The 12347-nt window shown below is 48.7% G+C and overlaps 1 protein-coding gene across 2 annotated transcripts in view; it reads left to right on the top strand.

Annotated features, from left to right (window-relative positions):
• The window catches only part of XRCC1 (X-ray repair cross complementing 1), a 61605-nt gene that overhangs the window by 14488 nt on the left and 34770 nt on the right, over window positions 1-12347 (top strand). For both annotated transcript variants that reach the window (XM_063942480.1, XM_063942481.1), the window contains exons 6-8: window positions 3099-3173; window positions 3711-3828; window positions 10604-10716. In XM_063942480.1, coding sequence (XP_063798550.1) covers window positions 3099-3173; window positions 3711-3828; window positions 10604-10716 — 306 coding nt within the window. The remainder of the gene's footprint in view (window positions 1-3098; window positions 3174-3710; window positions 3829-10603; window positions 10717-12347) is intronic.

Below are 12347 nucleotides of genomic sequence, written 5' to 3'. Positions count from 1 at the left end.
TAACCTCATAGGTTGGAGTACGGCTTTTCAGACTCTTCAATTTCAGGGGTTCTGGGTCAGTCAAAGAGTAGAAGTTGCAGATCAACATCTTGGAGTTGAGGACAATCCGGTAGACACTACTGCAGATTCAAACCAGAGTACAGGGTCATCCAGTGCGGATTCAGTCCGACACCACCACGGCAGTTACTTACATAAACAAGCAAGGAGACACTCGAAGCTGATCTGCCTTGACACGATCAGATTCTCCTATGGTCGGAACATTGGGTTCCGGCCAGACCCGCGATTCACATGCCAGGACTCGAGACCTGAAAAGTGGATCCTGGAGAGTGGGAACTTCACCGGGTGGGGTTTCTGACTCTAGTAGCCCGGTCGGGGATGCCCGATGTAGATCTGATGGCGTCTCGTCTCAACAATAAATTTCATCTCTACGGGTCGTGTACTCAGGACCCTCAAGCAATTTTAATCGGCGCACTGATGGCGCTGTGGCACTTTCAACTGAGATATGTGCCACCACTTCCACTGATCCCAAGTCTGCTTCAACGCATTCAGAAAGACGCTCTTCCAATCATTCTGGTGGCCCCAGATTGGCCAAACTGACAGTGGTACGCTCTTCTGCGCACTGTGGTCATCAGGGAACCATTCCGACTCCCTCTGCATCCACATCTTATGATTCAAGGAACATCTCACCACCCAGGTTGGATCGGCTGGTTTTCTTAAAAAAAAAAAAAAAGTTTTATTCCCGTCCTGTTGTGTAAATTATGATTCATGCCGGTGGCTTCTGGAATTACCACAGACTGTGGCATATTTACATTGCTTGGTGTAAAAAGCGTGGTTTACTACCGGATTTGTTTAGAGTTCCTTGTCTGTTATTCTTCCTTTAGGAGGGTCTCAATAAGGGTCTGAGACTTTCTTCACAAATGGGTCAGGCTTCTGCCTTGTCGGTTCTTTTTCAAAAGAGACTGGCTATCATTCCAGACGTTCTCACGTTCCATCAGGGATTTCTGCGGATTTAACCACTTTTTGTTCCTCCGGTTATTCCCTGGGACTTTAACTTAGTCCTTACGGATCTACATTGAGCCTTTGGCGAACGTTCCGCTGTTGTCTTTCTATTAAAAATTGCCTCCGCAAGATGAGTATCTGTATTGGAAGCTATGGTCTTGCAGACCACCCTTGTTGGTTTTTCAGGAAAATCAGGTGGTTCTGCGAACAAAACCTTCCTTCCGAAGGTTGTGTCAGCGTTTCATCTAATCAGGACATCGTCCCTTCAGCGTTTACTTCTTCATCGTCCCTCTAGCGTTTACTCCTTTTCCTTCCAGGGAGGATTCCCAGTTGACTTGTAGATGTCCTTAGGGCCTTACGGATTTCTTTATCTCGTGCGGATTCTATCCATCAAACGGATGCTTTGTTGGTTTTTGATTGATGCGTCCAAAACGAGATTGGACAACTTCCAAGTACACTATGGCTCGTTGGGTAACTTCGGTCAGCAAACAGTCTTCTGATGTTTCAATTCCTAAATCGATCCGAGCTCCTTCGCCTCGAGCTGTTGGAGTTTTCTTGGGCTGTTCGCGGGGTTACATCTATAGAGCAGCTGTGTCGGGCGGCGACCTGCTCGTCTGTGCATACGTTTAAACAGTTTTACAGTTTTCAGACTTTCGGTTTGTAGACTGCCTTTGTTGGGCGTCCCTTTTTGCGGACGGCTATGCCGTCCCCGTCTCCCTCCTCTTATTAGCTTGCTTTGGGAAATCCCACAAGTAATGGCGCAGCGTCCCCCAGATGGATGAAAGAGAAAAGGTGATTTTTGTTACTTACCGTAAAATCTCTTTCTCTGATTCCATCTGGGGGACGCTGCGATCCCTCCCAGATGTTTGTCTGGTTTAACCAGTTAATTTTCTTTGATCTATCTCCTTTGGCTTGGCTAAACGTTAACTGAGGTACTGGCTAGGCAGGAAGGAGATGGGAGGGGTTAGAGGGGGGAGGAGTCAGGTTTTAATAGTTCTGTGCCAAACTCCACAACCACACACCTCTAACCCACAAGTAATGGCGCAGCGTCCCCCAGATGGAATCAGAGAAAGAGATTTTACGGTAAGTAACAAAAATCACCTTTTTCTCTCTATACTCTAAAGGGGCCTACACACTGTGCGATATTTCTACCGCTATGGATTAAATAGTCCTCATCTGTAGAAAACACAGTGCGATTCCGATGCACGGTCCCGCAAGGAAAAATAAGTGTGTGCAGGCAGGGTCGATATTGACTATATGGGAGGTTCATCTCTCCGGGCACAATATAGTCAATATTGGTTGTCGCACCGCGTGTATGCAGCATTTAGCTGGTCATACACCATACAATTATCTGCCAGATCTGGTTGGTTGGAATGAAAATCTGGTAATGGTTGAAAGCAAATGACAATGGACCATTTGCTTCCAAACACTGGAAAATGCACTAAAACTCTCATTCAGACAAACTGGTTTAATCACGGCTTTAACCTATTTGCATGAACAACACATTTTGTTCATTTTCCAGTGTTTGCAAGCAAATGGTAGATTGTCAGTTGCTCTCATCCTTTACCAGATTTTCATTCCAACCAGCCAGATCTGGCAGATTATCTCCCAGATAATTGTATAGTGCATGCCCATCTTAAGTAATGGTGCCCATACACTTGTGAGATAATCGGTGCTAACCTTCGATTTCAACCTCATCTGTGAGAGAAATCGAAGGATTGTATGCACATTTTAGGTACCTTGAGACGCAATGCGCGGGCACGCCACTCAAATGTCGCGTCTCAAGATATTATATGCTGCACTTAATATCTCTCGCATCGCAGTGCGATCGCATGTGGTTTTAAAACCACATGAGATATATCGCACTGCAATGGGCACCCGCCGCTCCCACTCGGTGGTGACATGCCCATCACATGATTCCCATGCGATCTATTGCATGATCGCATGGTAATCACTTTGGCAGTTCAGGTGCGATTTTCATCGCACCTGAACTGCCGGTGCGATGCATTGCGGGACACTGCACAAGTGTATGGGCACCATTGGTCTTCTTCCAAGAGCAATTGTAACCACGTTAATGCTTTTCTTCCATCACCCCATAGAACCTGGCCTATGGACTGTCCTTTATTCGTTTCCACTCTCCGCCAGACAAGGATGAACCCCCACACACTCCACCGGTATGTCTGCTCAGAAGGTTTTTTTGTGGTTCCTCAGAGTTTCATTTTATACTGTGCTTATTACGCTTTTGTAGGAGAAGATCTAACATGGAGAAAATAAATGAACATACCCGTGTGAGCCGTTTGCCATTCTCACATTCACTTGTGGCTACCATGTTTCTCTGCTGGCAACTGCTTGTCTTGGGATGATGAGAGCAGATATAAGTCTGGGAAGTTCCTCCCATTACAGACAGCTAGTATATAGTATGCCAGGGTCCTAGTGGCATCCGCTAGAGTTTAAATTGCTCTCAGAGAGGCTGCTGGGACACCATGGTCCCTTCTGTTTGTGAATCCACCAATTTTGAATGTGCATTTCTGTAGGGCAGGAGTGTTGCTGGCATGGAAAAGGAACACTTGGCTAATAATGGCAATCAAAGGGCATGACTGACAAAAGCACGTCACATGTATTATTTATCTCACCACTGTTGAGCTACAGTCATGTGACTTAGTGTGTCTCCTACTTTCTCTTACATATTCAACCGTGATTATTTGCTGCAGAAGGTGACAAAACTAGGACAGTTTAAGGTGAAGGAGGAAGAAAGCTCGTCCCCCTCTATGCGTCCCGGAAGTCTCTTTTTCAGCCGCACTAACAAGCCTGATGTGACGCCACCGAAAGGTAAATCCTGAGCGTCATTCTGTCTGAGCAGCTGGAGCATTTCTTCTTTTCTCTAACGTCCTAGTGGATGCTGGGGACTCCGAAAGGACCATGGGGAATAGCGGCTCCGCAAGAGACTGGGCACAAAAGTAAAAGCTTTAGGACTACCTGGTGTGCACTGGCTCCTCCCCCTATGACCCTCCTCCAAGCCTCAGTTAGATTTTTGTGCCCGAACGAGAAGGGTGCAGTCTAGGTGGCTCTCCTGAGCTGCTTAGAAAAAAGTTTAGTTTTAGGTTTTTTATTTTCAGTGAGACCTGCTGGCAACAGGCTCACTGCACCGAGGGACTAAGGGGAGAAGAAGCGAACTCACCTGCGTGCAGAGTGGATTGGGCTTCTTAGGCTACTGGACATTAGCTCCAGAGGGACGATCACAGGCCCAGCCATGGATGGGTCCCAGAGCCGCGCCGCCGTCCCCCTTACAGAGCCAGAAGACTGAAGAGGTCCGGAAAATCGGCGGCAGAAGACGTCCTGTCTTCAATAAGGTAGCGCACAGCACCGCAGCTGTGCGCCATTGCTCTCAGCACACTTCACACTCCGGTCACTGAGGGTGCAGGGCGCTGGGGGGGGGGCGCCCTGAGACGCAATAAAAACACCTTTTTTGGCAAAAAATACATCACATATAGCTCCTGGGCTATATGGATGCATTTAACCCCTGCCAATTTTTCCATAAAAAAGCGGGAGAAAGGCTCCGCCCCCTTTCCGGCGGCCTATCTCCTCAGCACACTGGCGCCATTTTTTCCTCACAGCTCCGTTGGAGGAAGGCTCCCTGACTCTCCCCTGCAGTCCTGAACTACAGAAACAGGGTAAAACAAGAGAGGGGGGGCACTAATTTGGCAGATAAATATATATTGCAGCTATATCAGGGAAAAACACTTATATAAGGTTATCCCTATATATATATATATATATATATATATATATATATATATATATATATATATATATATATAGCGCTCTGGTGTGTGCTGGCAAACTCTCCCTCTGTCTCCCCAAAGGGCTAGTGGGGTCCTGTCCTCTATCAGAGCATTCCCTGTGTGTGTGCTGTGTGTCGGTACGTTGTGTCGACATGTATGAGGAGGAAAATGGTGTGGAGGCGGAGCAATTGCCTGTGTTAGTGATGTCACCCCCTAGGGAGTCGACACCTGACTGGATGGTCTTATGGAAAGAATTACGTGATAGTGTCAGCACTTTACAAAAGACTGTTGACGACATGAGACAGCCGGCAAATCAGTTAATACCTGTACAGGCGTCTCAAACACCGTCAGGGGCTCTAAAACGCCCGTTACCTCAGGTCGATACAGACACGGACACTGACTCCAGTGTCGACGGTGAGGAAACAAACGTATTTTCCAGTAGGGCCACACGTTACATGATCACGGCAATGAAGGAGGTTTTAAACATTTCTGATACTACAAGTACCACAAAAAAGGGTATTATGTGGGGTGTGAAAAAACTACCCGTAGTTTTTCCTGAATCAGATGAATTAAATGAGGTGTGTGATGAAGCGTGGGTTTCCCCCGATAAAAAACTGCTAATTTCTAAAAAATTATTGGCATTATACCCTTTCCCGCCAGAGGTTAGGGCACGTTGGGAAATACCCCCTAGGGTAGATAAGGCGCTCACACGCTTATCAAAACAAGTGGCGTTACCGTCTCCTGATACGGCCGCCCTCAAGGAACCAGCTGATAGAAAGCTGGAAAATATCCTAAAAAGTATATACACACATACTGGTATTATACTGCGACCAGCAATCGCCTCAGCCTGGATGTGCAGTGCTGGGGTGGCTTGGTCGGATTCCCTGACTGAAAATATTGATACCCTGGACAGGGACAATATATTATTGACTATAGAGCATTTAAAGGACGCATTTCTATATATGCGAGATGCACAGAGGGATATTTGCACTCTGGCATCAAGAGTAAGTGCGATGTCCATTTCTGCCAGAAGAGGGTTATGGACGCGACAGTGGTCAGGTGATGCGGATTCCAAACGGCATATGGAAGTATTGCCGTATAAAGGGGAGGAGTTATTTGGGGTCGGTCTATCGGACCTGGTGGCCACGGCAACGGCTGGAAAATCCACCTTTTTACCCCAGGTCACCTCTCAGCAGAAAAAGATACCGTCTTTTCAGGCTCAGTCCTTTCGTCCCCATAAGGGCAAGCGGGCAAAAGGCCACTCATATCTGCCCCGGGGCAGAGGAAGGGGAAAAAGACTGCAGCAGACAGCCTCTTCCCACGAACAGAAGCCCTCCCCCGCTTCTGCCAAGTCCTCAGCATGACGCTGGGGCCTTACAAGCGGACTCAGGCACGGTGGGGGCCCGTCTCAAGATTTTCAGCGCGCAGTGGGCTCACTCGCAAGTGGACCCCTGGATCCTGCAGGTAGTATCTCAGGGGTACAAATTGGAATTCGAGACGTCTCCCCCTCGCCGGTTCCTGAAGTCTGCTTTACCAACGTCTCCCCCCGACAGGGAGGCGGTATTGGAAGCCATTCACAAGCTGTATTCCCAGCAGGTGATAATCAAGGTACCCCTCCTACAACAGGGAAAGGGGTATTATTCCACGCTGTTTGTGGTACCGAAGCCGGACGGCTCGGTGAGACCTATTTTAAATCTCAAATCCTTGAACACTTACATAAAAAGGTTCAAGTTCAAGATGGAGTCACTCAGAGCAGTGATAGCGAACCTGGAAGAAGGGGACTATATGGTGTCTCTGGACATCAAGGATGCTTACCTCCATGTCCCAATTTGCCCTTCTCACCAAGGGTACCTCAGGTTTGTGGTACAGAACTGTCACTATCAGTTTCAGACGCTGCCGTTTGGATTGTCCACGGCACCCCGGGTCTTTACCAAGGTAATGGCCGAAATGATGATTCTTCTTCGAAGAAAAGGCGTCTTAATTATCCCTTACTTGGACGATCTCCTGATAAGGGCAAGGTCCAGAGAACAGTTAGAGGTCGGAGTAGCACTATCTCAAGTAGTACTACGACAGCACGGATGGATTCTAAATATTCCAAAATCGCAGCTGATTCCGACGACACGTCTGCTGTTCCTAGGGATGATTCTGGACACAGTACAGAAAAAGGTGTTTCTCCCGGAGGAGAAAGCCAGGGAGTTATCCGACCTAGTCAGGAACCTCCTAAGACCAGGCCAAGTGTCAGTGCATCAATGCACAAGGGTCCTGGGAAAGATGGTGGCTTCTTACGAAGCGATTCCATTCGGCAGATTCCACGCAAGAACTTTTCAGTGGGATCTGCTGGACAAATGGTCCGGATCGCATCTTCAAATGCATCAGCGGATAACCCTGTCTCCAAGGACAAGGGTGTCTCTCCTGTGGTGGTTACAGAGTGCTCATCTCCTAGAGGGCCGCAGATTCGGCATTCAGGATTGGGTCCTGGTGACCACGGATGCCAGCCTGAGAGGCTGGGGAGCAGTCACACAGGGAAAAAATTTCCAGGGCTTGTGGTCAAGCATGGAAACGTCACTTCACATAAATATCCTGGAACTAAGGGCCATTTACAATGCCCTAAGTCAGGCAAGGCCTCTGCTTCAGGGTCAGCCGGTGTTGATCCAGTTGGACAACATCACGGCAGTCGCCCACGTAAACAGACAGGGCGGCACAAGAAGCAGGAGGGCAATGACGGAAGTTGCAAGGATTCTTCGCTGGGCGGAAAATCATGTGATAGCACTGTCAGCAGTGTTCATTCCGGGAGTGGACAACTGGGAAGCAGACTTCCTCAGCAGACACGATCTTCACCCGGGTGAGTGGGGACTTCACCCAGAAGTCTTCCACATGATTGTGAACCATTGGGAAAAACCAAAGGTGGACATGATTGCGTCCCGCCTCAACAAAAAACTGGACAGATATTGCGCCAGGTCAAGGGACCCTCAGGAAATAGCTGTGGACGCTCTGGTAACACCGTGGGTGTACCAGTCAGTATATGTGTTCCCTCCTCTGCCTCTCATTCCCAAGGTACTGAGAATCATAAGAAGGAGAGGTGTAAAGACTATACTCGTGGCTCCGGATTGGCCAAGAAGGACTTGGTACCCGGAAATTCAAGAGATGCTCACGGAAGATCCGTGGCCTCTACCTCTAAGAAAGGACCTGCTCCAGCAGGGACCATGTCTGTTCCAAGACTTACCGCGGCTGCGTTTGACGGCATGGCGGTTGAACGCCGGATCCTGAAGGAAAAAGGCATTCCGGATGAAGTTATCCCTACCCTGATCAAAGCCAGGAAGGATGTAACTGTGCAACATTATCACCGTATTTGGCGTAAATATGTTGCGTGGTGTGAGGCCAGGAGGGCCCCTACAGAGGAATTTCAACTGGGTCGATTCCTGCATTTCCTGCAAACAGGACTGTTTATGGGCCTCAAATTAGGGTCCATTAAGGTTCAAATTTCGGCCCTGTCGATATTCTTCCAAAAAGAACTAGCTTCAGTTCCTGAAGTTCAGACGTTTGTCAAGGGGGTACTGCATATACAGCCTCCTTTTGTGCCTCCAGTGGCACCTTGGGATCTCAATCTAGTTTTGGGATTCCTAAAATCACATTGGTTTGAACCACTCACCACTGTGGATTTAAAATATCTCACATGGAAAGTGGTAATGCTGTTAGCCCTGGCTTCAGCCAGGCGTGTATCAGAATTGGCGGCTTTATCCTATAAAAGCCCTTACCTAATTTTTCATACGGACAGGGCAGAATTGAGGACTCGTCCTCAATTTCTCCCTAAGGTGGTTTCAGCATTTCACTTAAACCAGCCTATTGTGGTGCCTGCGGCTACTAGGGACTTGGAGGATTCCAAGTTGCTGGACGTAGTCAGGGCCCTGAAAATATATGTTTCCAGGACGGCTGGAGTCAGAAAATCTGACTCGCTGTTTATCCTGTATGCACCCAACAAGCTGGGTGCCCCTGCTTCTAAGCAGACGATTGCTCGTTGGATTTGTAGTACAATTCAGCTTGCACATTCTGTGGCAGGCCTGCCACAGCCAAAATCTGTAAAAGCCCATTCCACACGGAAAGTGGGCTCATCTTGGGCGGCTGCCCGAGGGGTCTCGGCTTTACAACTTTGCCGAGCAGCTACTTGGTCAGGGGCAAATACGTTTGCAAAATTCTACAAATTTGATACCCTGGCTGAGGAGGACCTGGAGTTCTCTCATTCGGTGCTGCAGAGTCATCCGCACTCTCCCGCCCGTTTGGGAGCTTTGGTATAATCCCCATGGTCCTTTCGGAGTCCCCAGCATCCACTAGGACATTAGAGAAAATAAGAATTTACTTACCGATAATTCTATTTCTCATAGTCCGTAGTGGATGCTGGGCGCCCATCCCAAGTGCGGATTGTCTGCAATACTTGTACATAGTTATTGTTACAAAAATCGGGTTATTATTGTTGTGAGCCATCTTTTCAGAGGCTCCTCTGTTATCATGCTGTTAACTGGGTTCAAATCACAAGTTGTACGGTGTGATTGGTGTGGCTGGTATGAGTCTTACCCGGGATTCAAAATCCTTCCTTATTGTGTACGCTCGTCCGGGCACAGTATCCTAACTGAGGCTTGGAGGAGGGTCATTGGGGGAGGAGCCAGTGCACACCAGGTAGTCCTAAAGCTTTTACTTTTGTGCCCAGTCTCCTGCGGAGCCGCTATTCCCCATGGTCCTTTCGGAGTCCCCAGCATCCACTACGGACTATGAGAAATAGAATTATCGGTAAGTAAATTCTTATTTTTGCCATTGGCATCTGTTACCGAGGGAGGTATTTATCAAAGTATGAAGAGAGATAAAGCACTAACCAACCAGCTCCTAGGGTTGGTCTGCGGGTGGGGAGGGTTAGGGGTTAGGCCAGTGGTTTCCATACTTTTTTGAATCACGGCGCCCTAGAATATCAGAATTTTTTTCACGGCACCCCTAGGCTAAAAATTTCTTATTGAGAAATTTAGAAAGAAATATTACATTAAGTAGATTGCGTTTATATGTCATCCTTAGGGTCAGTTGTGTGGTGAGGGACAAGATTTGCTTCTGTTTGGCCACATTTTATGACTGGCAGCCACCAGCACTGGTTTTGCCTGTTATATTGACTATGAATATTTTGAATTGGTCCTTGACCACCAACCCAGGGCACCCCTGCAAGTGTCCCGAGGCACCCCAGGGAGCCACGGCACACAGTTTGGGAACCTCTGGGTTAGGCTATAGAGGGTGGGGGTAGGGCCAAGCTTGTGGGTAAGGAGCATTAGGAGTAGCATACTTGCCTAGTAGGTGTCGGGATCCTAAACGCAGCAGGGCCGCTGTTGGCATCCCAATACCATCCCTTTTGATAGACACCCCCTCCAAGAGTGTAATAAAAAGAATACTCCATTAACAAAAAGCTCCGCAAAGCTTTACATGTTTGGAGTTCAAAGGCCGATTGTGCAGAACTCAATGTGCTTGGCCAGCATCAGGCAAAGCTCAGCTGTGCACATATCTGCCTACCGTAGTACATCGCCTACCGTAATAGGCACAAGGGAGATGTTGATGGCCGCAATGTGCTGTTTCCAGAATGGCACATCACGCCCATTGCACGGGATTGAATAAACATCGTAGAATGTTACCCGGAGTAAGAGTATCATATAGTGCATTAGGATATGGGATCGGCATTACTGTGTGATAATTATAATGATCACATGACAGAGGATTACAGTAATTGTGGTTTGAGTGGAACTGAAACCAGTAACTATTTTTTACGAATTGATTTTTTTGATCTTACCCCCTAGCTCCCCAGGCCACACAAAGCTATGCATCTGTGACATTACAGAGCACCGGTTCCGCAGACACCGCAGCCGAGAAGCAGATAACAAAAACGCCGCCCAGCAACACCACATCAAAGGTAAAAGTAGCAGCATCTTATTTTCATTGTTGTGTCTGAATCGGGAGATACAAAACCATTGTCACATGCAGATGGTGGCGGTAATATGTGACCGGGAAAGCTATAGGGACACAGCACATAATGGTGACACTGAATGCCTACTGCTTTAACATCCTATCTGGGTTTTGAGGGCGTTGTACAGAAGAAGTCACATCTACACACCTCCCTCTATGCTCCTCGACCAATCAAGACTCCACTTTTAATTTTGTGGCCATTCAAGTGTGGTTGCATTTGCACAGAGGTGCCATGGTTTGCAGACCAAAAAAACTTCAAAATGACCTTGGCAGAGAAGCAAAAGGTTAGCGGTGTACTTGGAAAGGCATTCCTTTCCACAGGCAGGCGGTGTAGCTGGGGAGCGGGAAGGCGTTCCTTTCCAAGGGCAGGCGGTGTAGCTGGGGAAGGCATTCCTTTCCAGGGGTAGGCGGTGTAGCTGGAGAAGGCATTCCTTTTCAAGGGCAGGCGGTGTAGCTGGGGAAGGGGAAGGCATTCCTTTCTAAGGGCAGGCGGTGTAGCTGGGGAAGGGGAAGGCGTTCCATTCCAAGGGCAGGCGGTGTAGCTGGGGAGCGGGAAGGCATTCCTTTCCAAGGGCAGGCGTTGTAACTGGGGAAGGGGAAGGCGCTCCTTTCCAAGGGCAGGCGGTGTAGCTGGGGAGCGGGAAGGTGTTCCTTTCCAAGGGCAGGCGGCGTAGCTGGGGAAGGCATTCCTTTCCAAGGGCAGGCGGTGTAGCTGGGGAAGGCATTCCTTTCCAAGGGCAGGTGGTGTAGCTAGGGAAGGGGAAGGCATTCCTTTCCAAGGGCAGGCGGTGTAGCTGGGAAGGGGAAGGCGTTCCTTTCCAAGGGCAGGCGGTGTAGCTGGGGAAGGCATTCCTTTCCAAGGGCAGGCGGCGTAGCTGGGTAGCAGGAAGGCGTTCCTTTCCAAGGGCAGGCGGTGTAGCTGGGGAAGGCATTCCTTTCCAAGCGCAGGTGGTGTAGCTGGGGAAGGTGAAGGTATTCCTTTCCAAAGGGAAGGCTGTATAGCTGGGGAGCGGGAAGGTGTTCCTTTCCAAGGGCAGGCAGTGTAGCTGGGGAGCGGGAAGGCGTTCCTTTTCAAGGGCAGGCTAGTGGCACTGGTGTGCTTTATAAGTTTTGCTAAGTGAGATTTACATGGACATATTTTCTACCAAACACACCATGACCCTCATTCCGAGTTGTTCGCTCGCTAGCTGCTTTTAGCAGCATTGCACACGCTAAGCCGCCACCCACTGGGAGTGAATCTTAGCTTAGCAGAATTGCGAACAAAAGATTCGCATAATTGCGAATAGAAATTTCTTTGCAGTTTCTGAGTAGCTCCAGACTTACTCAGCCATTGCGATCAGTTCAGTCAGTTTCGTTCCTGGTTTGACGTCACAAACACACCCAGCGTTCGCCCAGCCACTCCCCCGTTTCTCCAGCCACTCCCCCGTTTCTCCAGCCACTCCCGCGTTTTTCCCAGAAACGGCAGCGTTTTTCCGCACACACCCATAAAATGGCCAGTTTCCGCCCAGAAACACCCACTTCCTGTCAATCACACTCCGATCACCAGAACGATGAAAAATCCTTGTAATGCCGTGAGTA

The sequence above is a fragment of the Pseudophryne corroboree genome, chromosome 10 (genome assembly GCF_028390025.1).
Source record: "Pseudophryne corroboree isolate aPseCor3 chromosome 10, aPseCor3.hap2, whole genome shotgun sequence".
NCBI lineage: Eukaryota > Metazoa > Chordata > Amphibia > Anura > Myobatrachidae > Pseudophryne > Pseudophryne corroboree.
Note: the sequence above shows the minus strand (reverse complement) of the source record. Positions and strands in the feature narration are given on the sequence as shown.